This window comes from Notechis scutatus, chromosome 2 (genome assembly GCF_049901735.1).
Source record: "Notechis scutatus isolate UNSWTSFEM ecotype Mainland chromosome 2, rNotScu1.2, whole genome shotgun sequence".
Lineage (NCBI taxonomy): Eukaryota > Metazoa > Chordata > Lepidosauria > Squamata > Elapidae > Notechis > Notechis scutatus.
In genome coordinates, this window is record NC_142010.1 from 9409625 (window position 1) to 9435632 (window position 26008).

The window sequence follows — 26008 nt, forward strand, 5'->3', positions numbered from 1 at the left end:
AGGCAGGGGTGGGTGTGATGAGTGACATCACCCCCCCATCACATGACCAACCGGCCACATCTACCCAGCCAGAGAACCTGTTGTTAAAAAATGTGCAGCCCAGCATTGGATCCGATACTTCAGAGGACTGAGCTACTTTGAAAACATTTAGATAACAGATAACAGATAATAAGAGTTGGAACGGACCTTGTAGGTCATCTAGTCCAACCCCCCGCCCAAGCGGGAGACTACACCATTTCTGACAAATGGCAGTCCAGTCTCTTTTTTAAAGTCTCTAGTGATGAAGCTCCCACAACTTCCGAGGGCAACTTCTGTTCCATTGGTTGATCGTTCTCACTGTCAGAAAGTTTCTCCTTATTTCCAGGTTAAATCTCTCCTTGTTCAGTTTCCATCCATTATTCCTTGTCTGGCCTACAGGCGCTTTAGAAAATAGCTTGACCCCTTCCTCCCTGTGGCAGTCCCTCAGGCAGTCCCTGTGATTTTTTTTTTTTTCCATAATGGAAGACTGACAAAATTAGTCAGGTGGGACTTAAAGGAACCGTTATATATCAAGAAATGGTCTGAAAAAGAACTGAGGCAGAATGAGAAGTTAAAGCCATTCTTTTAAAATTGTTTCTTCACCACAATTTTCTCTCCATCCTTCCTTTTAGTAATTGTAGCTAAATCTCTTTTTTCTTGCACTGTCCACCTCCAAGTCCAGACTAATCTTTTCAAACCACTGAAATCTTCATTTCTTTTGGCTAGAAAAAAAAATCTTTACTCCAAAGGTCTTAAGGTTCGTATTCAAATTTCCTGAATCGTATTCCCTACTCAATTACAAAAATAAATATCTCTCTCTGTCTCTCTTTTGCTTTGTGGTATTTATATTTATTTTTAGTAAATTCGTTTTGTAATTCTACTTTTTCACTAATCACGTATGAGTACTCTCCCCATTTTTATTTCTCCATCATGGCGCCTTGGATTTTAAAGGTCAACTTTTTAAAGGTTGAATTTTCCCTTCATTTTGTTATTTTTTTTCAATGCTTCTGTTTCATTGGGATCTTCATTGGTTATTATTATTACAGCCTGACTTTAGGGATTCCAAGCCTCCTTGGCTGCTCAGAGGAATGAATTTGAAAAGGTAGCTGTAATAATTGAAAAAGAAAAACCAATACAAACGTTAATTTTCCTCAGCAAGTAGCTTTCCTCCCTGTGTCTCTGCCAGCTCCCCACCACCACCTTCCCTCAACAGGCACAAGACACAGGCTGGATTTCATAGAGTTTCGTTCGTTGTCTTTTGACCGCCCTGCCATTTCTGACAGGATTTTGCTCATTTTGATGCCTTCTGGGAATCCCTAGAGACCCTTCAGAGAAGCTGCTCTTCAGGAAAGGGATTTTTGAGTCTCCACAGAGATATTCTCAATCTTCACAAGATCACAGACGATTCTTAGAGATTAAAAAGAGGAAAATCTAGAAACTGACGCCTGCCACTTCCCTTCTAGACAGGCAATTTTACAGGGAACCTTTCCTTCTAGCCTAACGCCGATCATCCCAGACCCGCGTGGAATATGACGTCCCGCGCCCTTGCAGGGTCTTCTCGCAATGCGCACAGGATCCTCTAGGGGGCTCCATAGAAGAGCCGGGAAGCTCTTCCGCCCTCCCCCTTAGAATAGAACTGAGCATGCGCCGGTCTCTTTCCCAAGTCAAGAGAGAGGTGTTCTTCCTGAATCATTTTCCCGGAAAGGCTTGAAAGCTGATCCGCTGTTTCCATGGTGTCCGATTCTACTGCCCCCTGAGTCTTTCTAGCAAAGGAAGAGGCTGCAGGGAAGAGTCCACGGTCCGAGATCCAGACGTGAGTCGGGGTTCAGTGATGGCGCTTCTCTCCCGTGCTGGAGGTTCGCATGGAGACCCGCAAAACTTCCATCAGGCTTGGAGTCGTGGGTTGGGGGGAGGCAGGGGGTCTCATGTTCTCCTACCGCCCCTGTGCATGCACGGGCCAGGTAGGGGAGGTAGCAGAGCTTCGGATCCTTCCCGCTGCCCCTAGAGAGAGAAAAAATCGGTGTGTGAGAAAGGAGGGAGCCATTTACTCTCTCCATTTCGATGGGAAAAGCTCTGCGTGGGAGGGAGAGGAGGAGAGGTCGTCTTTGCAAAGCAGAGATTTGTGCCTCCAAGCCTTGGCACAGTTTCCTGCATATTTATTGGCCCCGTTTTCAGAAGGGGCTCCCCTCGCCTCCCCCTTCTTAGGCCAAGAGAAGCGAGCGTACAAAGGCTGCAACTCCTGTGTGCAAGGAGGTGCAAGGTGTGCAAGGACTTGGAACTCGGTTTCCTGCTTTCCCGCCCCTCCCCACTTGGGTTTGTTTGGGGTGGGGAAGAGGGGGGGGGGGGGGGGGGGGGGGGGGGGGGGGTTTTTTTTTTTTTTTTTTTGGTTTGTTTTTTTGTTTTTTTTTTTTTAGTTTGGCCTTGCAAGTGGACAGATGCTGCTGTTTGTGACCTGGGACATTTATGAATTGGATTGTGCCAATCGTTCTTAACTATGCAGTCATAGAAATGATATTAAACTGTCTATTCAATTATATTAAATAAAATTATAGTTAGCCATTTGGTTCAGTGGTGAAAGCAGTAGGCTTGAAACCAAGAAATTAACATCTAGTCCACCCTTTGGCATGAAAGCCTTGAGACCATCCCTTGATAAGGATGCTGAGTAGTTCAATTAATCACATTAGCAAACACCCTAAATTGTTTTCAATTTCAGGTATGTTAGCTGGAAATACTGGTTCTTCTGGAATCTTAAGTATCGTGTCTGGGAAGGGAGCTGAATGACCTTGGTAAGCTTGGCCAGATCTCTTGTGAACAGAAAGACCAGTAGAGATCCAAGGGTCTATTTTGGAGCTGTAATAGAGACCAGAGAGAAGATGGAGGGACAACACCCAGCAGATGCCGAAATTAGAAAAGCCCCTCCAGCTGCTCAGCCTTGGAGCTGTGGGAAGAACGGGGCAATGAATCCCGGGCAGAAGATCCCCGAAGAGGCATACATCAGTGCAGAGGGGAGCAGTCCCCGAGATGTTTGCACTCAGCTTCACTATCTTTGTCGTCAGTGGCTGCAACCAGAAAAACACACAAAGGCTCAGATGCTGGACCTGGTACTTCTAGAACAATTCCTGGCCGTCCTTCCCTCAGAGATGGCAAAATGGGTGCGGGAGTGTGGAGCAGAGACCAGTTCCCAGGCGGTGTCCCTGGCTGAAGGCTTCTTGCTGACTCAGGAGGAGGAAAACATGCAAAAAGAGTTGCAGGTGGGAGAATGTAATCATGAGAGCTCTAAAGAGGATCTCTCTGAATTTGTAAATTCCTTTCTGGCAGAATTTTCTGAGATTATTAACTTCTAAGAGAATTTGTTCTATTCTTCCAGAGGATGTATTTGGGGCAATTCTTCCATTCTCTTTCGAGTTTCAGTAATGGACATTGGGGACTGCTAGTTCGAAGATGCAGTATGATAATTCATTTCTGTGTCTGTTCTTCCTTTGTTTCTCGTATCACACCATGTCCAGAAATGCGGGCAAGCTGTGACTGAGTATCCCAAGGGGAGGAAAGATTCATTCAGACCTTCTCAAGAGCTGCTCTTGAGGGAGAACTTCCAGGAAGATCAAAGTCAAGATGCTACGCAAGGTAAGAAAAGTTCCTTTTGCGTGAGGTGAGATTTCAACATTAATTTTAGCTGATTCTTTCGTTCCACTTCATTGTATTGTCTCTTTAACAAATCTGCTTCCATAATTTTTCTCTTTCTCATAGAGAGTAGAAAGCTGTCCTTGGAGTTTTTAGAATCACCTCTTAGTGCTGGAGCTGAAGGGTTAGCTGAACTGCTAGTTCAGGTAAGAAGAAACATTGGAAAAGGTCCCTGAATCTTGGATGGATTTCATTTTGTTCTAGAGTTCAGTGTATAAAATTGCTGTTTCTAAGCAATACAAATTTGATATCAGGTCACTGAACATTCTCCCTTCTGAGGGGATCCTTTGTGAGCTGTTTTCTCCACCTGTCCTGCTTCAACATCAGATTTCATTGACCAGACTTTTGTCAGCATCAGGGCTCCTCCTCCTGTCTCCCAGGGTTATTCTCACAGACCATTCCAAAAAAATATCATTTTTTTTTTTTTGGTTTTTGAAAAGCATCTGTGGGACAACCATGACCTGATGATTGAGAATCTCCCTACACATATAGAATACTACTACAACCTCTTCCAACTCCTTCATGAAGGTGTGGAGTTGGGGCACTTTGGTCCCTCAGGGGATAAAATAAGCCATTGGAAAACCTGTCAGGTGGGTTTTGCCAGTATTTTCCTCTGCCCATCCTAGGAAGAATGTGAGTCACTGATAACTAGTGGATTTAAGACCCAGCTATAAATTGACCAAGAACACTATTTTAGCTGGTTGCACAGTAAGGCATTCCAAACACTTCCAGCTTGATCAAACCTGATTTAGTTGTGCCATCAGCCAAAAGCGGTGAGATCCTATTCTTAATTCTGCAGAGGATGCCCATTTTGTTCACATGATCTCTGTCCTAGAATTGGTGAACTAAAACTATCAAATTATTCTTGGGATTATCTGTTAATAGGGAAACTTTTTTCCTTGTTCAGGATGTTGTGTGTTTTGAGGAAGTGGCGGTGTATTTCTCCGAGGAGGAGTGGTCTCAACTGGATGCTGACCAAAAAGAGCTCTATAGAGGAGTCATGCTGGAGAATTCCAGGAATCTCCTTTCTCTGGGTAAGAAAACCTTTCTGTGCTCAGGAAGATTTGACTTCTGAATAAAATCCCATATTTACAATGCATTCAGAAAGTATTCAGACCCCTTTTACTTTTATCAATTTTATTATGCTGCAGCATGATTCTACAGTTGCTGAAATGAATGTTTTGTATTGTATGGACAGAAAGCATTTTTTTTAAAAAAATAATTTATTTTATGTAAAAAGGTAGGCTATGTAGTTTTCCAATTTTTCTTCAAATGTATTTCCTTCTTCAATAACATCATTTTGGGCAAATGGTTACGATAACCAGGATAGAAACTTGGTGACTGTGAATACTAGTTCTGCCTTAGGCATAAATGCTGGCTGGGTGACTTTGGGCCAAAAGTCTCTCGGCTCAACTCATTTCACAGAGTTGTTGTAGGGAAAATAGCAGGAGGAAGGAATATTTGGTTTGTCTACTGCCTTTATTATTTACAAAAAATAAAAGATATAGAGTGCATTTAGAAAGTATTCAGATCCCCTTCACTTTTGTCAATTTGTTTATGCTGCAGCCTGATTCTGCAGTTGTTGAAATTCATTTTTTCTCATTTATCTACACTCCACATCCGATAATGACAAAGTGAAAACAGAATTTTAGAAATCCCTGTAAATGTATTAAAAAGAAAAAGCAGAAATATCACATTGGCATAAGTATTTAGACCCTTCCACTCAGTATTTTGTTGAAGCACCTTTGGCAGCAATTACAGCCTCCAGTCTTTTTGGATGAGACTGGAGCACACTTGGATTTTCTGCCATTCTTGCTTGCAAATCCTCTCCAGCTGAGTCAGATTATAGTTGCAGAGTCATTTTCAGGTCCCTCCACAGATGTTAAATAAGGTTGAAGTCATGGCTCTGACCGGGTCACTCTAGGACAGGGGTCCCCAACCGCCGGTCCGCGGACCGTACCGGGCAGCGGAACAAGCCTTACCGGGCCGCTGGTTGCTGGGCGCGCCATCTTTTTGGTAAAAAAGCAATTTTTCGTCAAAAAGATGGCGGCGCTAGCGCTTTGTGAGCTTTTCCGGGTAGAAAGCCATTTCTACCCGAAAAGCTCACGAGCGCTGGCGCCGCTCATGATTTAAAATCACTTCCGTGACATCACCGAAGTGATTTTTCGTCAAAAAAGATGGCGGCGCCCAGCTGACGCCGGAACCGGGCCGCGGCGCCCAGCTGACGCCGGAACCGGGCCGCGGCGTCGAAAAGGTTGGGGATCCCTGCTCTAGGACATTCACAGAGTGGTCCCTAAACCACTCCTATGTTTTAGCTGTTTTCTTAGTATGGTTGTCACATAGGAAAGTGAATCTTTAGCTTAGTCTTGGGTCCTGAACGCTGTGTTGTACATATTTCCATTGAGGATATCTCTATATTGTTCCATTCAGCTTTCTGTCACCCCTGACCAGTCTCCCAGTTTCTGCTGCCGAAAAACACTCCCACAGCATGATACTGCCAACCATCGTGCTTCCATGTTGGGATGGTATTAGGCAGGTGATGGGTTGTTCCTCCAGAGATAACTTTTAGAATTGAGGTCAAACAGTTCGATCTTGGTTTCATCAGACCAGAAAATCTTGTTTATTACAATGAGAGTCCTTCAGGTGCTTTTTTTGAAACTCCCAAGCAGGCTTTAGTTGTGCACTGAGAAAAGGCATCCGTCTGGCCACTCTGCTTTAAAGCCCAGATTGGTGGTGGGCTGTAGGGATGGTTGTCTCCAACCAGGGCTTCTTAAGCTCAGTCAGAGTGTAATGCCCAGACTCTCTCCCCTTCAGAGGATAAGAATTAACTTTTGAAAACTGGGTATTTCAAAAGGAATTCTTTATTGAAAAGGAAGATACCCAGGTGACATTCAAAGCAGGGCCTAATATGTCTCCAGGCATGCAGCTTAGGTAAAGGGAGTTAGAACCCCCTCCCCTTAGTCAGGTGTGGATTTTGTCCATACAAAGAAGCCACATGCTACTTCCCCACCCACCCCTTTTTCTGGGAATGTAGTTGAGAAGAGCTTCCCAGGAAGTTTCTTTCAGAGGTGGAATTTTTATGGCCCCTTCTCCTCTTGCTATCTCTCCAAGAGGTGACAAGTTTCCAGGCATCTGGGCTCCAGTCCCCAGCTGTATATCATGTGCAAGTTATACAGATTCAACACAAGAATTCAGATATTCATGTTACATCAAAAAGGATTACTTCTATCAACCCTCCCCCCTTCTTCCATTGAAGAAGGGCAGATACACAGATCTGACATAGAATGACTATTGGGTTCTTAGTCACTTCTCTTCGTAAGGCCCTTCTACCCCGATTGCTCATTTTGACTGGGCAACCAGCTGCTGGAAGAATCCTGGTTGTGCCAAATATCATCCATGGAGTCCATTTGGCTCAAGAACCTTCAGTGCAGCAGAAGTTTTATGGTAGCCTTCCCCAGATCTGTTCCTTTGCAATAATCCTGTCTCTGAGCTTAGCTGGCAGTTCCTTTGACCTCATGGCTTTTGGTCTGCTACAGTATGCATTGTCAGCTGTGAGGCCATTTAGGGAAAGCTGTGTGTCTTTCCAAATCTCATCCGATCCATTGAATTGACCACAGGTGAACTCCAATCATAGCATAGAAACATGTCAGCAACAATCATGAGAAATGGGAGGCACTTGAACTAAATTTCAAGCGCTGTTGCAAAGGGTCTGAATACTTACCTCAATGTGACATTTCAGTTTTTTCTTTTTAGTTAGCTTACAGACATGTATAAAATTATGTTTTTACTTTGTCATCATGGGGTACTGGGTGTAGACCAGTGATGGCTAACCTATGACACGCGTGTCACTCGTGACACGCCGAGGCACTTTGACTGACACGCCTGTTGGTGGGGGGAAAACCTGCACATTTAGAGGCTGCCTGTGCTCTGCTCCAATCCCTGCTCCCTGCTTGTTGCATGGGGGCGTGGTGTCACCGCTGCCACAAGATCTTTGCAGTAGAGAACCAGTTTTAACCGCCATAAACTGAGGTTTGTCAGTTTCATTACCTCAGGAACGCTACAGGAGGAAAGGAGATCCATGAGGTTCACAGCCCTGTAAGGTGGCCTTCCGATCCCCACATCCTGCACCTGCAGCCCTGAGACCAGGGAGACAAGTTTCACAGCCCTGTGTGATCACCCCAGCCCAGTCCGTCATAAACCAAATTATTGATATTTCTTGAAGTGACACACGACCCGAGGAAGGCTACACTTTTTCCCGATTTTCGACACACCAAGCTGAAAAGGTTAACCATCACTGGTGCAGACTAATCAGGAAAAATGAATTTCAACAACTATAGAATCAGGCTGCAGCATAACAAAATTGACAAAAGTGAAGGGAGTCTGAATACATTCTGTATGCACTCCATATGCTTCCTTTATTTTCTGTAAATAACATAGGTAATAGACAAACCCAATATTCCTTCCTCCTGCTGCTTTCCCTACGAGAACAACCCTGTGAAATGGGTTGGCCCAAAGTCACCCAGTCAGCATTCAGCCTATGGCAGAACTAATACACAGACTCACCTAGTTTCTAGCCTGGTGTCTTAACCTTTTGACTAAACTGACTTTATGAAAGAAGGAAATTTATTGTAAGAAAAATTGGAAAACTGCATAGCCTGGCTTTTTACATAAAGAAAAATGTTTTTTTAATGCTTCCTGCTCATAAAACATAAGACTAATTTCATACAAGATATTAGCAAGAAGGTGAGGAAGAGGCTGAATGTATTGATGATGTGGCCTTTCTTGAGCTAGATTCTGCCTACCAGGATTCAGTGTTCCCTCCTGAACTGCTAAAACCAAGACTGGATGAGCCCTGAGAGAGATGTTCCCTTCTTAGAGATATGCCCACTTGTGTACCGAATTTGGCATTAGCCTAAGTTGAGGGTGGGGAGCTTTTCCATCCAGAAATTCCCTTTGACTTTCAAAGATTCTGCTCTGCAGACAAGTGGAGCTGAGACTTTGATTGAAGTTGAGAAGTGCTGAGTACATTGCTGCCCCAGCATGATACGGTGTCCAATACACTTTGCGGGAGTTTGTGGCACCATGGAATTGTCCCAGGCCAACGATTAGTTCAGGGTTGTGATCCAATCCTTTTGGAATGAAAATATATAGTTTTCCTTTTTCTTTTCCAAGGCTTTAATGGGCAAGAGAATAAGAATTGCAAGGAGGAACACCAAGCGATCAATTTGACAGGGGAAAAAAGGAAATTTGTAGATCAGATGCAACCAAAGAGTGATGAAGCAAAGCAATCACAAAGTGGAATTAAAAAAGGTCTTCTTCAAGTCAGTTGGCTTCCTAACCATACAGTGATTGATACGGGAGAAAGACCATATAAATCCATGGAGTGTGGAAAGAGGTTCAATAAATCCGATCATCTCATTTCTCATAAAAAGGCACATTCAGAAGAGAAACCAAATACCTGCATGGAGTGTGGAAAGACCTTCTGTGATAATCATTCTCTTAGAAGACATGAAAGGATTCACAAAGGAGAACGACCGTATAAATGCATGGAGTGTGGAAAGACCTTTGCTTCTAGCAGTCATCTTAATTCCCACAAGATGATCCACACAGGAGAGAAGCCATATCAATGCATGGAGTGTGGAAAGTTTTTTAGATGTAACAGTAGTCTGAATACCCACAAGAGGATCCACACAGGAGAGAAACCTTATCAATGCACGGAGTGTGGTGAGGCCTTCTGTTATTATAACACTCTTATAATCCATCAGAGGAATCACACAGGAGAAAGACCTTATAAATGCACGGAGTGTGGAAAGACCTTTACTTGTAGCAATAGTCTTAATTACCACAATTTGATCCACACAGGAGAAAAGCCATATCATTGCATGCAGTGTGGAAAGGGTTTTCGGCGGATTAGTAATCTTACCTCCCATAACAGGATCCACACAAGAGAAAAGCTGTATCAATGCATGGAGTGTGGAAGAACCTTTACTTGTAGCAGTAGTCTTAATTCCCACAATTTGATCCACACAGGAGAGAAGCCATATCAATGCATGGAGTGTGGAAAGTGTTTTAGGAAGAGTGGTAATCTTAATACTCACAAGAGGATCCACACAGGAGAGAAGCCGTATCAATGTATGGAGTGTGGAAAGACCTTCTGTTACAATCGTTCTTTTATAACCCATCAAATGAATCACAAAGGAGAACGACCTTATAAATGCATGGAATGTGGAAAGAGCTTTACTTGTAGCAGTCATCTTAATTCCCACAAGAGGATCCATACAGGAGAAAAACCTTATAAATGCATGGAGTGTGGAAAGAGCTTTACTCGTAGTTATGATCTTAATTCCCACAAGAGGAGGCACACAAAAGAGATGTCTTATAAATGTGTGGAATGTGGAGAAGGCTTTAGAAGGAGTTGTGATCTCACATCCCATAAAAAGATCCATATTGTTGAAAAAAACCATATGAATACATGGAGTGGAGTTTTGTAAGGAGTAGCGCTTTTACTCGTCATAGAAGCAGCAACACATGGGAGAAACCATACCAATGAAGGAATTGTGGAAAGAGCTTCAATAGAAATCCAGCTAGTCCTTGGTGTAGGCCAAAATTGAGCCCAAAATTTCTGTTGCTAAGCAAAAACAGTTATTAAGTGCGTTTTGACTTTTCTTGCCACATTTGTTAAGTGAATCCCTGTAGTTTTTAAGTTAGTAATACTGTTGTGAAATGAATCTGGCTTCCCCATTGGATTTGCTTGTCAGACACTCACAAAAGGTGATCGCATGATCCAGGGACACTGCAACTGTCATGAATCCGTTGCCAAGCATCTGAAGTTTGATCAGGTGACCATTGGGAGGCTGCAACAGTCATAACTGAAAAATGGTCATAAGTCACATTTTTCAGTGCTTGTATAACTTTGAACAATCACTATATGACCTGTAGGAAGTTGAGGACTACCTATAATTGTCTAAAACACCATGCAACGACCATTTGTGTAATAATCCAAATAAATTGTAGATCTTCTTAGATATGTATGCATAAATTGCCTTTCTAGTGCAAACTAGAATTGTGTGAATCCCTAATCCTGCTTGTGGTTTTTGCTGAGTTTAAATAGACAAAAGGACTTTTCTACATGTAGAAATATTCCTGATTGTTTTTCATTATATTGTTTCAGATATTCCAAAATTCCAAACACAATTATCACACTGTTGTTCAATTATGTCTTAGGTTAAAAAGAAAAAAAAATTACAACTTTGTTAGAGGTTATCTGATACCTCTTGCTGTTGCCTGAATGTTTCTATTTTGTTATTGGGCCAAGTATCAGGGCTTTTCCCTTTCTCTGGCTGTTCTACTTTTTCCATCTCTGCTTGTCTGAGGAAGACTCCGGTGAGAGTTCCGATTGCCACATCCAGAATGTTGGAGGCCACCAATTTCTCATGGGTTCTTTTTAAACCAGGAGTCCCCAACTCACAGGCTGTGGCCTGTTTGGAACTAGGCTGTGCAAGCAGTGGGTGAGCATATATGCACATAGCTCCACTTGTACAAGTGGCAGGCACTCACACTGATGTGCAAAGCACCATTTGTGTGAGGGGTGGGCGCACAGGCCAGCTACTTCTACAAGTGGAGCTGTATATGCATGCGTCTGCCAGTCGCTTGCACAAAATCATCCTCTGTCTCTCCCACACACCCCATGCTGGGTTACTAAGCCAGAAAGGTTAGGGACAGCTGTTTTACATCATCAATCATAACCCAATTTCATTGAGTTGAGCTCAAAATGTTTTATCAAAAGTCCTGGATTCTAGACAATGTTTTTTTCTCCCGTTAAGGGTTGTGGAGATGTATAGAAATATTGAAGATATAAAAGAGAAACATACAAACAATGAGTTCTTTTGATGTTTGTTTTTTTATACTAGATCATGCACGTCAAACACAAGGCCCGTGTGTCAGAACCAGCCCATGATCAGGTTAGATGTGGCCCATGGGATGACCCTAGAGACAGCGAGGAGCCATCCCCTGCCGCCTCAGCCCTCCTCACTCCAGACGGATACTATCCCTGGGTGCTTGCACAGGAGGTGACGAGAATGTGGGGTCTGGAGTGCCAAGTGGGCCATTGAGGTGGCAGAGGCCCTGATGGCAGGCACTGCGTTGCTGGTAGGGCTCTCTGCCGCCTCGGCCTGCTTGCCAGCCTGGCCTTGCAACTGGCCCTGTGCCCCCGAATGCTTTCCTTTTCACTGTGACGGCCCCTGCCCCACTTGGGAAATCCACGCCCTCCCTTCCTGGGCAAGGAAAGAGGGAAGAAGGAATGAGATAGGAATGAGGGAGAAAGGAAGGGAAAAGAAGGAAGGAAATTGTAATGAGAGGGAGGGAGGATCTGAGTGAACTCCTGCCTTAGCACTTGGCCACCAGCAACCCTGCTAGCCTCGCCATCCCCTTGCTCCTGGTGGTTTCCCATCCTAACAGTGAGGATGCTTTGCTTCCAAAGTTGGGTCTCCTCGCATTGAAAGGGAGTGGGTCTCCCTGTGACTCACACACTTTGCCCTCCCACACCCATGTGAGCAACCTGGCCAAGAAGAGCGAGCACAGCAGCAGCAGCCTCGAGGAGGAGATATGCGTGGCCAAGCACCCCTTTAGGAAAGCTGGTCTGGGCCGGGCTGGGTGCTTGCCCTCCAGGGCTCTGGGCAGCCCATGCCACCATCCGGAGGTTCTCCATGTGGCCTGATAGACTCCTCTGGTGGACAAGGCTTTGGTGCTCATCCTCGTCTCGCCTTTCTCTGCTGGAGACCTCTGGATCCCCCCACCCAGCCTTACCTGCCCCCTCACAGAAGATGGAGGATCTTATTGCTGCGCCTAGAAGCACGGAGGAGAAAGTTTGTACAAAGCAGTTTCCTCCAGGTCCATCTTTTGCCTTGATGGATCTCTGGAGAAGAGGAAGGGTGGTAGGGGAGTTGCGTTCGGGAAGACTGCCCCAACAAGCCAGCATCTTTACTACATACAACTGGAAACAAGGATTTCCTTTCAAAAAGGGCCAGCCTCCTTCCTGCAGGATCATCAAGTGCTGCTTCCCTGCCATTTTCTCTTGCTTTCCAGAGATCTGTCAAGGCAGAAGTTGGGCTCGGAGGAAACTGCTCCCTGCAAACTTCCTCTTCCACCCTTCCACACTCAGCAATGTTCTTCTCCACCTCTTGCTTTGCTGGGAAGGGGTACCAGACAGGGAAATAAACTCCCAATGATGTCTGAGATTGGTAGAAGAATGTCTCCTTTGGCATGCTGTGCACGCGCGCACACATGCCAATCCAAGCTTGGAGACTTTTATCCACATCTGAGTTTGCAAACTGCCAATCATGCCTGGGCTTGAGAAGAAGGCAATGAATTTTCCCCACCTTGAGTTAGCCAGTGTAACGGTGGGGGATGGAGACTCGTCATGGGCTCCAGGAAAAGGGGATGCTGTCTTCCCCCATTCTGAAGCGTGCTAAATATAACTGCTGTGCAAGGTGTTGCGAAAGCATCCGGCAGGCTAAATTACATTTGAGCTCTCACAGTGCCTTGTGCAGAATTACATTTAGCACGCTTCACAGTGGCGTCCCCTTTTCCTGGAGCCCATGAGACGAGTCTCCATCCCTCGGCCGTCGCTCTTACCTTCTCAGGCCAGGCGAGGAGTGACTGGGAGGGGAGGGCAAAGGGCAGGGCCAGGCAGTGGTGGGTTCAGCCGATGGAGCCACAGCAGCGGGAAAGAGCTTCATTTATCTGGGAACCTGAAATGATTCTTGATTTAAATCATATGGTAAAAAGAAGCTAAAGAAGAAGAAAGAACATCAGCAAAAGAAAAAAGAAAAAACCCAACCCTCGCCTGTTTTTGGAAATGGTTCGAGAACACACACACACATGCACACGAGAGACAGACAGACAGACAGACAGACAGAGGGAGAGAAAGAGAGACAGAGGGAAAAAGACACACAGAAATACCCGTTTCCCACAGAAAACACCGGGAGCCACAAAACCTGGGTAGGTGTGGCTGTGGGGTTGTCATGTGACTGGGTGGGAGTGAGTGAGATCGAGTTGGCCACTCCCACCCAGGTTTTATGGCTCCTGGTGTTTTCTGTGGGAAACTGATCCAAATGGCTCTTTTGAGTATTTATGGTTGCAGACCCCTGATCTAGAGAAAAGAAAGACGGGTGACGTGATAGCGGTATTCCACTATTTGAGGGGCTGCCACTAAGAAGAAGGGGTCAACTTATTTTCAAAAGCACCAGAAGGTAAGACAACAAACAGTGGATGAAAGCTAATGAAGGAGAGAGCCTGGAATTAAGGAGAAACTTCCTAACACTGAGGACAATTAACCAGTGAAACAGCTTGCCTTCAGAGGTTGTGGGTGCTTCATCACTGGAGTTCTTTAAGAAGAGACTGAACAGCCACTTGTCTGAAATGGTATAGGACAGTGGTGGCTAACTTTTTTGGGCTCCTGTGCCAAAAATTGTGTGCGCGCTTGCATGCTCCCACACACCAGCACCCAGAAGGCAATGCACCCCCAAGCCCCCTGCACATGTGCATGCAATCCCCACCTCCCACCCTGCCGCCCCTTACCTGCACTGCGCCTCACAGCTGATTTATGGCCAGTTTAAGGCCTTTTTCGGCCTCCCAAAGGCTTCAGGAAGGCTTCTGCAGTCTTTTCAGACCAAAAACTAGGCCCGATTCATCACTTCCAGTATTTCCAGAAAAACAGGAAGTGATAAAATGGGCCTAGTTGAAAAGCCTGCAGAAGCCTTCCTGAAGCCTCTGGGAGGCCGAAAAAGGCCTCAAAACAGCCGAAAATCAGCTGTGAGGCGCAGGCATGCGCAGTGAGGTAAGTTTGCCTGCAGTTCACATGCCAGCACAAATGCCTCTGCGTGCCACCTGTGGCATGCGTGCTATATAGGTTCGCCATCACGTGTATAGGATCTCCTGCTTGAGCAGGGAGCCAGACTAGAAGACCTCTAAGGTCCCTGTCAGCTATATTGTGATTGATTGAAATTTATTTGGTCAAAGACCTCATTGCATATAAATCAGTATATTGGATATGGAAAAGGCTTAATTCCTCTCACAAAATAAGCCAGAATGAGGAGAAGCCCATAAAATGCATGTTCAAAACCCCCTTTTCAAGTACATTTTGCCTTTCTATTATATGACAAGGATTAGAAAAAAAGTCTAAATGTGAATGAAATGTAATTAAATATTACTAATATGGTTATTCATGAGACATTATTAAATTCCACTTTGTTCTAACTAAAAATTAAAAATACATGGAACTTTTTGAAAGATTTGTGGGAGGCAATACTTTAGGCTTTCAGAGGACTTGCCATCTTTGAAAGTATTTATTCAAATATTGTTCATTGATGACTGCATCAAAGAGGTGAAAAGGCACTGATTATGGTTTCCTAATCATTATGTCAATTTTTTCAAAATGAAAGACTGACAAAATTATATAAGTTGGACTTAGAAGGAGCCTTGATATGTAGAGAAATGGGCTGGAAAGAACAGCCAGAATGAGAAGTTAAAGCCATTCATTTAAAATTGTTTCTTCACCACAATTTTCCCTCCATCCTTTCTTTCACTAACTGTAGCTAAATCTCTTTTTTCTTGCTCTATCCACCTCCAAATCCACACTAATCTTTTCAAACCAGTGAAATCTTCATTACTTTTGTCTAGAAAAAACAATTCTTTTACTCCAAATGTCCTGAGGTTCCTACTAAAATGTCCTGAGGCGTATTACTCAACAACCAAAATAAAACTATTCATCTCTCTCTCTCTCTTTTGCCTTGTAGTATTTGAGCTTTATATTTATTTTTCAGTATTTGCTTTCCTTCATTGTGTAATTCCACTTTTTCTCGAGTCACACATGAGACTTTATTCTCCCAATTTTCATTTCTCCATCCTGGCGCCTTATTTTGAGGTAATTTTTTTTAAAGATGCATAAGTTTTGAGCTTTCACTACATTTTGGTGCTTTTATTTTGATGCCTCTTTTTCATCAGGATCTATTCTTCAGGATTATTCTCATTATTACTGGGTGCAGTTAGTGTTTCCAAGCCTCCTTGGCTGCCCAGAGCAATGAATTTCAAAGCTACAGTAATTGAAAAAGAAAAATCAATACAAATCTTAATTTTCCTCAACCTGTGGCCTTCCTCCCTGTGTCTCCTGATCTCCCCTCACTTCAGGGCTGAGTTTGCCATCAGCCACAGGCTGGGTTTCATAGAGAGAGTTTCATTCCTTGTCTTTTGACCGCTCTGCCATTTTTGACAGGATTTTGCTCATTTTTGATGCCTTCTGGGAATCCCTAAAGACCCTTCAGAGAAGCTGCTCTTCAGGATAGGGATTTTTGAGTCTCCACAGAGATTTTTTCAGTCTTCACAAGATCACAGACGGTTCTTAGAGATTAAGCCTGTCGGAGAGACCACTTTCTTTCTAGACAGGCAATGTTGGAGGGAAACTTTCCTTCAAATTTAACGTCCATCATCATCCCAGACCCGCATGGAACATGACGTCCTGCGCCCTTGCAGGGTCTTCTCTCAATGCGCACAGGATCCTCTAGGGGGCTCCATAGAAGAGCCGGCCAGCTCCTTCCGCGCCCACCCCGCGGTTACAAGAGAGCTGAGCATGCGCCTGTCTCTTTCCAATGTCAGTTACTTGCTTCCTTCCTGGTATCATTTCCAGCAGACGCTTGAAAGCTTCTCAGCTCTTTCTATGGTGTCTGATTCTGCTCCCCTCCAGCTGTGAGACTTCGGGTGAATCTTTGTACCCAAGGAAGAGCCTGCAGGGAGGTTTTCGAGGTTCGAGATCCAGACGTGAGTCGGGGTTCAGTGACGGGGCTTTTCTCCCGCGCTGGAGGCTCCCATTGGAGATCTGCAAAACTTCCATCTGACTTGGAGTCGTAGGAAGGGGAGAAGCAGGGTTCTCATGTTCTCCTACCGCCCCTGTGCATGCACGGGCCAGGCAGGGGAGAAAGCAGAGCTTCGGATCCTTCCCGTTGCCCCTGGAAAAAAACGGGGTCGCAGAAAGGAGGGAGCCATTTACCCTCCATTTCGACGGGAAAAGCTCTGCATGACAGGGAGAGAAGGAGAGGTCGTCTTTGCAAAACAGAGATTTGTGCCTCCAAGTCAGCCTTGACTCCTGCACAGTTTCCTGCATATTTCTTGGCCCCGTTTTCAAAAGAGTTTCCCCTCGCCTCCCACTTCTTAGACCGAGAGTAGCGAGCGTACAAAGGTTGCAACTCCGTGTGCAAGGAGTTGGGTGCAAGGTGTGCAAAGACTGGAACTGGAACTCGGTTTCCTGCTTTCCCATCTTTCCCCACTGTCACCAGCTGGCTGTGCCGGCAGATAAAAAAGGAAGGTATTAGAGGAGGGAGGTGCATCATTGTCAGTATGTCCCAGATTAGGCCAGTGCTTTTTTGTCAATCCATTGTTTGTTTATTTGGTTATTAAGTGGATTTAAGAGCCCTCCATGTCAATTGCTGTTTGTGCCTTGGGACATTTATGAATTGGATTGTGCAAATCGTTTCTTAACTATGCAGTCATAGAAATGATATTAAACTGTCTATTAAATTATATTAAATAAAATTATAGTTAGCCATAGGGAGCCATTTGGTTCAGTGATGAAAGCACTAGGCTTGAAACCAAGCTATTAACATCTAGTCCAACCTTTGGCACGAAAGCCTTGAGCCCATCCAAACTCTCAGCCCAATCTACTTCCCAGGACTGTTGTGGGGGAAATAGTAAGAAGAAGCATTGTTTAAATCTTCAAAATAATCTTTTCCAAGCCTAACTGGAATTGTTTGGAACAAATATAAAATTCTGGGTAATATATTCATCTTGATTGTTGATATTCTCCCTATTAATGACAGTTGTAAATTTTGCCATTTCGCCAAATCTAGCGCTATCTGCTGCTTAAGCCACACACAAAAAAAAAACCAATATGGAAAATAAATAGAAAAAAAAATACACGGGGGGGAGGAGAGAGAGAGAAAAAGAAAAGAGACTATTCCCTTAAAAAAAAAAAAGAAGGAAAACATTACTAAAACTTTTCCTTTAAAATAAAATGCAGACGTAAAAATTAGACTTCAAAAACAAAAAGAAAGACAAAAACAAGTTCCAAAAGGCCAAAGATCCAAATAGCTGTTACAAAAAGTAAGCTAGTAAGGAGGGGGTTTGTTAATGTAAGAAATAGCCCAGCTTAAAAAAAGTAAAAAGAGCACACTGCACCTTATTTAGTTATCCAAGGCTTTTGTTAAATTTTATAACTCTCTTCTCCAGAGTCTTATTGTCTTCTTTTCTGTAAACTTCAACACCAGACTCCAGCTACTGATAGAAACCCAGAAGAGCACCTGTAATAATACTCTCCCATGCTCTTCCCTCTATCTTATCAAACATGCAAAGTCCATGAAAAGAAGTCTCAGATCTTTCCCAGCTTTGTCTGGTCAAGAGAAAAAAGAAAGAGAATATTTCCAAGCCTCTAGTTGGCAGTGTTACAAAGTTTCTTCTGCTTTCACTTTCCCCCTCCTTTTCCAAACAAGATATAATAAAAATTAATTAAAAAGGGAAAAGGATATTAAAAAAGATGACTAGAAGGTAGTCTCTAGCCTAAAATATTATAAAGTCAAAAAGGAGAGAAAGAATAGATTAAAAAAAAACCAGTCCAATTTCAAAATATAAAATCATATATAAAAAGTCCAGCAAAACAAAAAAACCACTTTGACTTCCTGTTTAAAATTGCCGCTTAATCACCTCTGTCTAAAATTTTACAGATTCTTTCTTTTCCTTTTCCTTAGGGTGTCCTTTCAAATGTTAAAGTAAAGAAAAAATTCTCACCAAACCGGCATACTTTCTCTTTCTGTTCTCTTTCGTTTTGGAGCTGTCCCAACTTCAGCAGCTTTAATGGCTGCCTCTTTGCTGCTGGCAAAAAGAGCTTCTCCTGGATCTACCAGGGACTTTGCGGTATCCCTGGGATCAACAGGCTGCGCTCTTTACATTCACCGTCTCTTCAGGATGGTTTAGATCCGTTTGGACGGTCCAGGAGCAAAGATATCGGCAGTGATCTCAGACCTCCAAGATCGCATGCCATATCGTCGCAACGCCAGCTCCGCCCTCCCATGTAGTAGGTTCATCCAGTTTTCTTTTTCATATTTTTCCTACCCCCTTCCTTCCCTCAGTAGTTATTAATCACACTAGTAAACACCCTAAATTATTTGTTTTCAATTTCAGGTATGTAAGTTGGAAATATTTTCTGGTTCTTCTGGATTCTTAAGTATCTTGTCTGGGAAGAGAGCAGAATGGCCTTGGAAAATTTGGCCAGATCTCTTGTGAACAGAAAGACCTGTGGAGATGCATCTGTCCATTATGGAGCTGTATTAGAGACCAGAGAGAAGATGAAGAAACAACAACACCCAGTAGATGCAGAATTTAGAAAAGGCCCTCCAGCTGCTCAGCCTTGGAGCTGTGGGAAGAATGGGGCAAGTCCTAGGTGGAAGAGCCACAAAAAGACATTCAATAGTTCAGAGGTCCAATGTTGTCACTTCAGAAAAGTGCAGTTTCAGGAGGGGAGCCGTCCCCGAGATGTTTGCACTCAGCTTCACTACTTTTGTCGTCAGTGGCTGCAACCAGAAAAACACACCAAGGCTCAGATGCTGGACCTGGTGCTCCTGGAACAATTCCTGGCTGTGCTTCCCCCAGAGATGGGAAAATGGGTGCAGGAGTGTGGAGCAGAGACCAGTTCCCAGGCGGTGTCCCTGGCTGAAGGCTTTTTGCTGACTCAGGAGGAGGAAAACATGCAAGAAGAGTTGCAGGTGGGAGAATGTAATCATGGCAGCTCTAAAGAGGATCTCTGTGCATTTCTTAGTTCTTCTCTGGCAGAATTTTCTGGGATTATTAACTCCTAAGGGCATTTATTCTATTCTTCCAGGGATGTATTTGGGGCAATTCTTCCATTCTGTTTCGAATTTCAGCAATGGACATTGGAGTCTGGTAGTTTGAACATGCAGTATGGTAATTCATTTCTATCTCTATGCTCTTCCTTTGTTTCTCATATCACATCATGTCCAGAAATGCGTGGAACCTGCGACTGATTATCCTAAGGGGAGGAAAGATGCACTCACATCTTCTCAAGAGCTGCTCTTCAGGGAGAACTTCCAGGAAGATCAAAGTCAAGACGCTATGCAAGGTAAGAAAAGCTCTTTCTGTGTGATGTGAGATTTCAACATTAATGTGATGACCCAGGGTGGGATACAAAACAAACACAGTCACAGAAAACAGGTGAAGCCCCTTTTATTCCTTAACTTTGCTTCCAAGCTCCAAATATCTTTGACGGAAGACCAAAAAACTGCCACACAGTTACATGAAGAAGGAAAAAAGCAACACAAACCAGGCAAGATAAGAGTTGCAGGATATCCACAGATAACACACACTGGGAAGGACGCCAAACTCAGAGAGGAACTATAAACTAGAGATATTTACACACTTTGTTTCCAGTGTTTGCCAGTACGCAGGTCCAAACTCTTACTCAGTTGTCACATCTGCAGCCCATGAAGAGGATCAAGGCCCTTCTCCCAAGGAGACCACGTCTCTCCTTTATCCTCTCCTCCCCGCATGCCCTAGGATGGATAGGGGATGGGCCTGGGTCCTCCTCTAACTTCTCAGCTGGCCTCTCCCCTTCCCCAGCCTCCTCCACAACCTCCGGAGCCACACGCCACACGCCACTTCCTGTCGGCTGTTCCTCCTCTCCCTCAGAGTCAGTCTCCACCAGCGGCATGACAATTTAGCTGATTCTTTTGCTCCACATTGTTGGATTGTCTCTTTTTAACAAATCTGATTCTGCTATTTTTCTCTTTCTCATAGAGAGTAGAAAGCTGTCCTTGGACTTTTTAGAATCACCTCTTTCTGATAGAGCTGAAGGATTAGCTGAACCGTTACTTCAGGTAAGGAGGAGAAACATTGGAAAAGGTCCATAAATATTGGATGGATTCCATTTTGTTCTAGAGTTCAATGTATAAAATTGTTTTTTCTAAGCAATACAAATTCAATACCAGGTCACTGAATATTCTCCTTTCTGAGGGGATCCTCTGTGAGTCGCTTTCTCTACCCGTCCTGCTTCTACACCAGATTTCATTGGCCAGACTGTTGTCAGAATTGGGAAGCTTTCTTCTGTCTCCCAGGGTTAATCTCACATACCATTACAAAAAAAATATTCTATTTTATCTCTTTTTTTTAAAACAAAGTTTTTATTTTTTACAACAAACATACAAACAAAACATAAAACCCTCTTTCAATTATATACATACAGTGTGTCAGTTGGTTACAATCTTTTGTGCTATCCTTTTTTTACCATTACTCACATGTTATATAAATTCTCACCTTATCGGTCTAGCTTGTGCTTATATAATATCAATTATTAAACATTCATTTAACTATTTTTCCATCATTTTATACAAGATATTCTAATTTTCATTATGATTTAAAGCATCTTAGGGACAACCGTGACCTGGTGATTGAGAATCTCCATAAAGATATAGAGTTCTATTACAACCTCTTCCAACTCCTTCATGAAGGGGTGGAGTTGGCATACGTTGATCCCTCAGTTGATAAAGTAAGCCATTGGAAATCATGTCAGGTGGGTTTTGGCACTATTTTGTTCTTCCCCTTCTTAGAAGAATGGGAGTCACTGACAAGTAGTGAATTTAAGGCCCAAGTGGGTCATTCCAATGTCAAGTGGTCTGGGGGTCCCTGCTTGACCATCACAGATTTTGATGAAATTTTGTATGTACATGCACACGTGTCCCCAATGAACATTGATAAAGTGTTACATGTGCCGATGCAATACTTACAGAGATATAGTCATTTGTTAGACCCCATACCGCAGCCTTCTATAGTGCGACTCTGAGGTTTCAGCAACTTTGAGACAGTATCTCCGGCAATATTTTGTTGAGAGAAACAAAACTTGGCCATCTCGTACAACTTTTTGTGCTCTATGAAACAAAATAATAAAAACATTATCATGAGTGATCTCCATCTAGACAATTTAGAGCAAAGTTGGCTGAAAATATTGCGGTTCAAAAAAAGGTTAATATTTGGCTTTTTATATCTCTGGAAGGAAAGGTATGATACATGTGAAACTTTGCGTGTAATAACTTAGCAACACAAGGTTTTTGAGTATAAAATTTCATTCTTTTACTGCTTTCCAATAGTTTACAAATTGAGTGTAATACGGTATTTTCAGCCTGCTTTTACAAAAAAAGACCTTCTGGAAACTGTGTTAAATCATTCTCATTAGAAAGAGCATGTTTCAACCCCCCTACAAAAGTAGCATTGATTTTTCATCGCTGACGTATAAACCCCTAAAAATAGGGACAAAGTTTTAAAAAATAGGGACATTGCTATATTTTCGGCTAACTTTGCTCCAAATTATCTAGATGGAGATCGCTCGTGATAATGTTTTTGTTATTTTGTTTAATAGAACATAAAAAGTTGTACGAGATGGCCAAATTTTGTTTCTCTCAACAAAATATTGCCGGAGATATTATGTGTCACAGTTGCTGAAACCTCAGAGTCACACTGTAGAAGGTGGCGGTATGGGGGTCCAACAAATGACTAGATCTCTGCAAGTGTTGCATCGGCAAATGTAACACTTTACCAACGTTCATTGGGGACATGTGTGCATGTTCACGCAAAATTTCATCGAAATCCGTGATGGTTGAGTGTGGCACTTTTCTCAAATCAGACCACTTGACATGGAATATTTTAGTTGGTTACACCGTAAGGCATTCCAAACACTTCCAGCTTGATCAAACATGATTTATTTGTGCCATCAGCCAAAAGCGGTGAGATCCTATTCTGAATTCTGCAGAAGATTCCCATTTTGTTCATGTGATCTCTTTCCTACAATTGGTGGAGGAAAATTATCCCATTATTCTTGTGATTATCTGTTAATAAGGAACCTTGTGTCATTTTTCAGGATATTGTTACTTTTGAGGAAGTGGCCGTGTATTTCTCCAAGGAGGAGTGGTCTCAACTGGATGCCGACCAACAGGAGCTCTACAGAGAAGTCATGCTGGAGAATTCCAGGAATCTCCTTTCTCTGGGTAAGAAACCCTTTCTGTGCTCAGGAATGTAGAGATGGAGCTTAAATGTTATTTCTGGGGGAAAAAATCATTTATTTATAGTGCATTCATAAAGTATTCAGAGCCTCTTCACTTTTTTCAATTTTGTTATGCTGAAGCATGATTTACAGTTTTTGAAATCAATATTTTATATTTTATGAGCCAAAAATGTTTTTTAAAAAACAATTTCTTTTTTGCAATAAGGGAGGCTATGCAGATTTCCAATTTTTATTTGAATAAATTTCCTTCTATAAAGTGAGTTTGGTCTAATTGTTAAGATACCAGGCTAGAAACTGGGTGACTGTGAGTATTAGTTCTGCCGTAGGCAGGAATGCTGGCTGAGTGATTTTTGCCCAATCTCTCTCAGCTCAACCCATTTCCCAGGGTTATTCTTGTAGGGAAAACAAGAGTAGGAGGAAGGAATATTGGGTTTGTCTGTTGCCTTTATTAGTTACAAAAAATGAAGGATATACAGTGCATTCAGAATGCCTTCGGATTCCCTTCACTTTTGTCAATTTTGTTGTGCTGCAGGCTGATTCTACAGTAGATGAAATTCATTTTTTTCTCATTAATCTACACTGAGTAGCCAATAATGACAAAGTGAAAACAAAATTTTAGAAATGTCTATAAACTTATTAGTTTTTAGCCTGGTTTTTTATCCTTTTGACCAAACTGATTTTAGGGAAGAAGGAAATGTATTGAAAGAAAAATTAGAAAATTGCATGGCCTGGCTTTTTGCATAAAGGAAATTTTATTTTATTTTGAAAATAACTTTCTGCTCATGAAATGCAAAATACTCATTTCATACAGAAGATATTAGGAAGACTCTGAGGAAGAGGCTGAATGTACTGAGGAAGGTTCCGGCTACCAGGATTGTTCTATTCCCTCCTGAACCTGGTCACTGGGTTCCTGATGGCCCTGAGCTGCTATCACCAAGACCGGATGACCTCTGAGGGGTTTGTTCCCTTCTTAGACATATGCCCACCTGTGTACCGAGTTTGGCATTAGGCTAAGTTGAGGGTGGGGAGCAATTGCCATCCAGAAATTCCTTTGACTTCAAAGATTCTGTTCTGCAGACAAGTGGAGATGAAATTTTTATTGAAGTTGGGAGCTGGTGAATATGTTGCTGCCCCAGCATGCTACATTGTCCAATACACTTCGGGAATTTGTGCCACCATGGAATTGCCACAGGTCAAAGGTTAGATGAGGGCTGGGATCCTATTATAGTAGGAACCTTAGAGAGCTTCACTTGGAAATGGGTCTTTGCTATAATCTTACATTGGATTCTTCATGTTTTCCCACAAAACAGATGAAATATATTGATGATTCTTTGGCTAAATTTCAGAATAAAAGGTTTGATTGTTCCCCTGTTCTTGCTACAGTTTCCCTTTTTGTTTTCCAAGGCTTTAATGGACAAGAGAATAAGAAATGCAAGGAGGAACGCCAAGCAATCCATTCGAAGGGGGCGGAAAGGAAATTTGTAGATCAGATGCAACCAAAAAGTGATGAAACAAAACAATCACAAAGTGGAATTAAAAGAAGTCTTCCTCATGTCAGTTGGCTTCCTAACCATACAATGATTGATACAGGAGAAAGACCATATGAATCCATGGAGTGTGGAAAGAAGTTTAATAAATCCGATCATCTCATTTCTCATAAAAAGTCACATTCAGAAGAGGAACGAACTACCTGCAGGGAGTGTGGAAAAACGTTCTGTGATAAGTACTACCTTATAAGACATCAAAGGATCCACACAGGAGAACGACCGTATAAATGCATGGAGTGTGGAAAGGCCTTTACTCGTAGCAGTCATCTTAATACCCACAGGAGGATCCACACAGGAGAGAAACCATATCAATGCATGGAGTGTGGAAAGACCTTTACTTATAGCGGTCAACTTAACACCCACAGGAGGATCCACACAGGAGAGAAACCATATCAATGCATGGAGTGTGATGAGACCTTCTGTTATTATAAAACTTTTATAATCCATCAAAGGAATCACAGAGGAGAAAGACCATATAAATCCATGGAGTTTGGAAAGAGGTTGAACAAATCCGATCATCTCCTTTCTCATAAAAAGTCACATTCAGAAGAGAAACCAAAAACCTGCAGGGAGTGTGGAAAAAAAATTCTGTGATAATCATTCTCTTAGAAGACATGAAAGGATCCACACAGGAGAAAGACCTTATCAATGCATGGAGTGTGGAAAGACCTTTACTCGTAGCTGTAATCTTAATGCCCATAAGAGGATCCACACAGGAGAGAAGCCGTATCAATGCATGGAGTGTGGAAAGAGCTTTAATTATAGAAGTTATCTTAATGCCCACAAGAGCAGCCACACAGGAGAGAAGCCATATAAATGTGTGGAATGTGGAAGGGGCTTCATATGGAATTCTGCTCTTATCACTCATAAAAGGATCCACACAGGAGAGAAACCATATCAATGCATGGAGTGTGGTAAGAAATTTGCTCGTAGTAATGGTCTTAATTCCCACAAGAGGAGCCACACAGGATAGAAGTCATATAAATGTTTGCAGTGTGGAGAGGGCTTTAGAAAGAGTTGCTTTCTCACATCTCATAGAAGGACCATACAGGAGAAAAAAACATATGAATTCATGGAGTGGACTTCTTTTATAATCCATCGAAGAAATCACACAGGAGAAAAACCTTCTAAATTACACATAGTGTGGAAAGACATTTACTTGTAGCTGTTATGTTAATTCCCACAAAAGGATCCACACAGGAGGGAAGCCATATCAAAGCATGGAGTAGGAAAAGGGTTTTAGGAAGGATAGTCATCTTACCTCCCCCATAATAGGATTCACACACAGGAAAGAAACCGTATCAATGCATGGAGTGTGGAAAGATCTTTACTCGTACTAATGGTCTTAATTCCCACAAGAGGAGCCAGATGGAAGAGAAGTCATATAAATGTGTGGAATGTGGAGAGGACCTTAGAAAGAGTTGTGATCTCACTTCCCATAAAAGAATCCATACAGGTGAGAAACTATATGAAATCATATGCATGTAGTGAGGAAACAACTTTGCAAGGAGTAATGCTCTTACCATTGAAGGAACAACACGTGGGACAAACCATATCAAGATGTGTGGGTAGAGCTCCAAGAGAAATCCAAGTTGTCCTAATTTTATGACTGCAATTGAGCCCAACATTTCTGTTGATAAGTTGTGTGTTT

The 26008-nt window shown here is 42.8% G+C and overlaps 2 protein-coding genes across 3 annotated transcripts; both read left to right on the forward strand.

Annotated features, from left to right (window-relative positions):
* The first annotated feature begins 1316 nt into the window (after window positions 1–1316).
* On the forward strand, window positions 1317–10738 carry LOC113432633 (uncharacterized). Of its 2 annotated transcripts, none has more exons than XM_087952986.1 (6): window positions 1317–1874; window positions 2732–3269; window positions 3525–3642; window positions 3766–3845; window positions 4607–4733; window positions 8872–10738. In XM_087952986.1, the coding sequence occupies exons 2-6, from the start codon at window positions 2796–2798 to the stop codon at window positions 10188–10190; spliced, it is 2118 nt and encodes a 705-aa protein (XP_087809112.1). In that variant the 5' UTR covers window positions 1317–1874; window positions 2732–2795; the 3' UTR covers window positions 10191–10738. The 2 variants fall into 2 exon arrangements, with proteins under 2 accessions (XP_087809112.1, XP_087809111.1); XM_087952985.1 differs by having other exon boundaries at window positions 1318–1831.
* Window positions 10739–16316: 5578 nt separating this feature from the next.
* Window positions 16317–25624, forward strand: LOC113428812 (uncharacterized). Its single transcript, XM_087953026.1, is given in 7 exon segments — window positions 16317–16512; window positions 18925–19505; window positions 19762–19879; window positions 20554–20633; window positions 22667–22793; window positions 24194–24936; window positions 24938–25624. Coding segments are annotated over 6 exon segments (1974 nt in total). The 5' UTR covers window positions 16317–16512; window positions 18925–18992; the 3' UTR covers window positions 25331–25624.
* Window positions 25625–26008: the final 384 nt, after the last annotated feature.

What these genes read in the sequence shown, in the direction of transcription:
- LOC113432633 (XM_087952986.1), top strand. Translation starts at nt 2,796, where the DNA reads ATGACCTTGGTAAGCTTGGCCAGATCTCTTGTGAACAGAAAGACCAGT. An exon ending in ACATGCAAAAAGAGTTGCAG is followed by an intron (nt 3,270 to 3,524) that starts GTGGGAGAATGT and finishes CACCATGTCCAG; the next exon opens with AAATGCGGGCAAGCTGTGAC. An exon ending in CAGGAATCTCCTTTCTCTGG is followed by an intron (nt 4,734 to 8,871) that starts GTAAGAAAACCT and finishes TTCTTTTCCAAG; the next exon opens with GCTTTAATGGGCAAGAGAAT.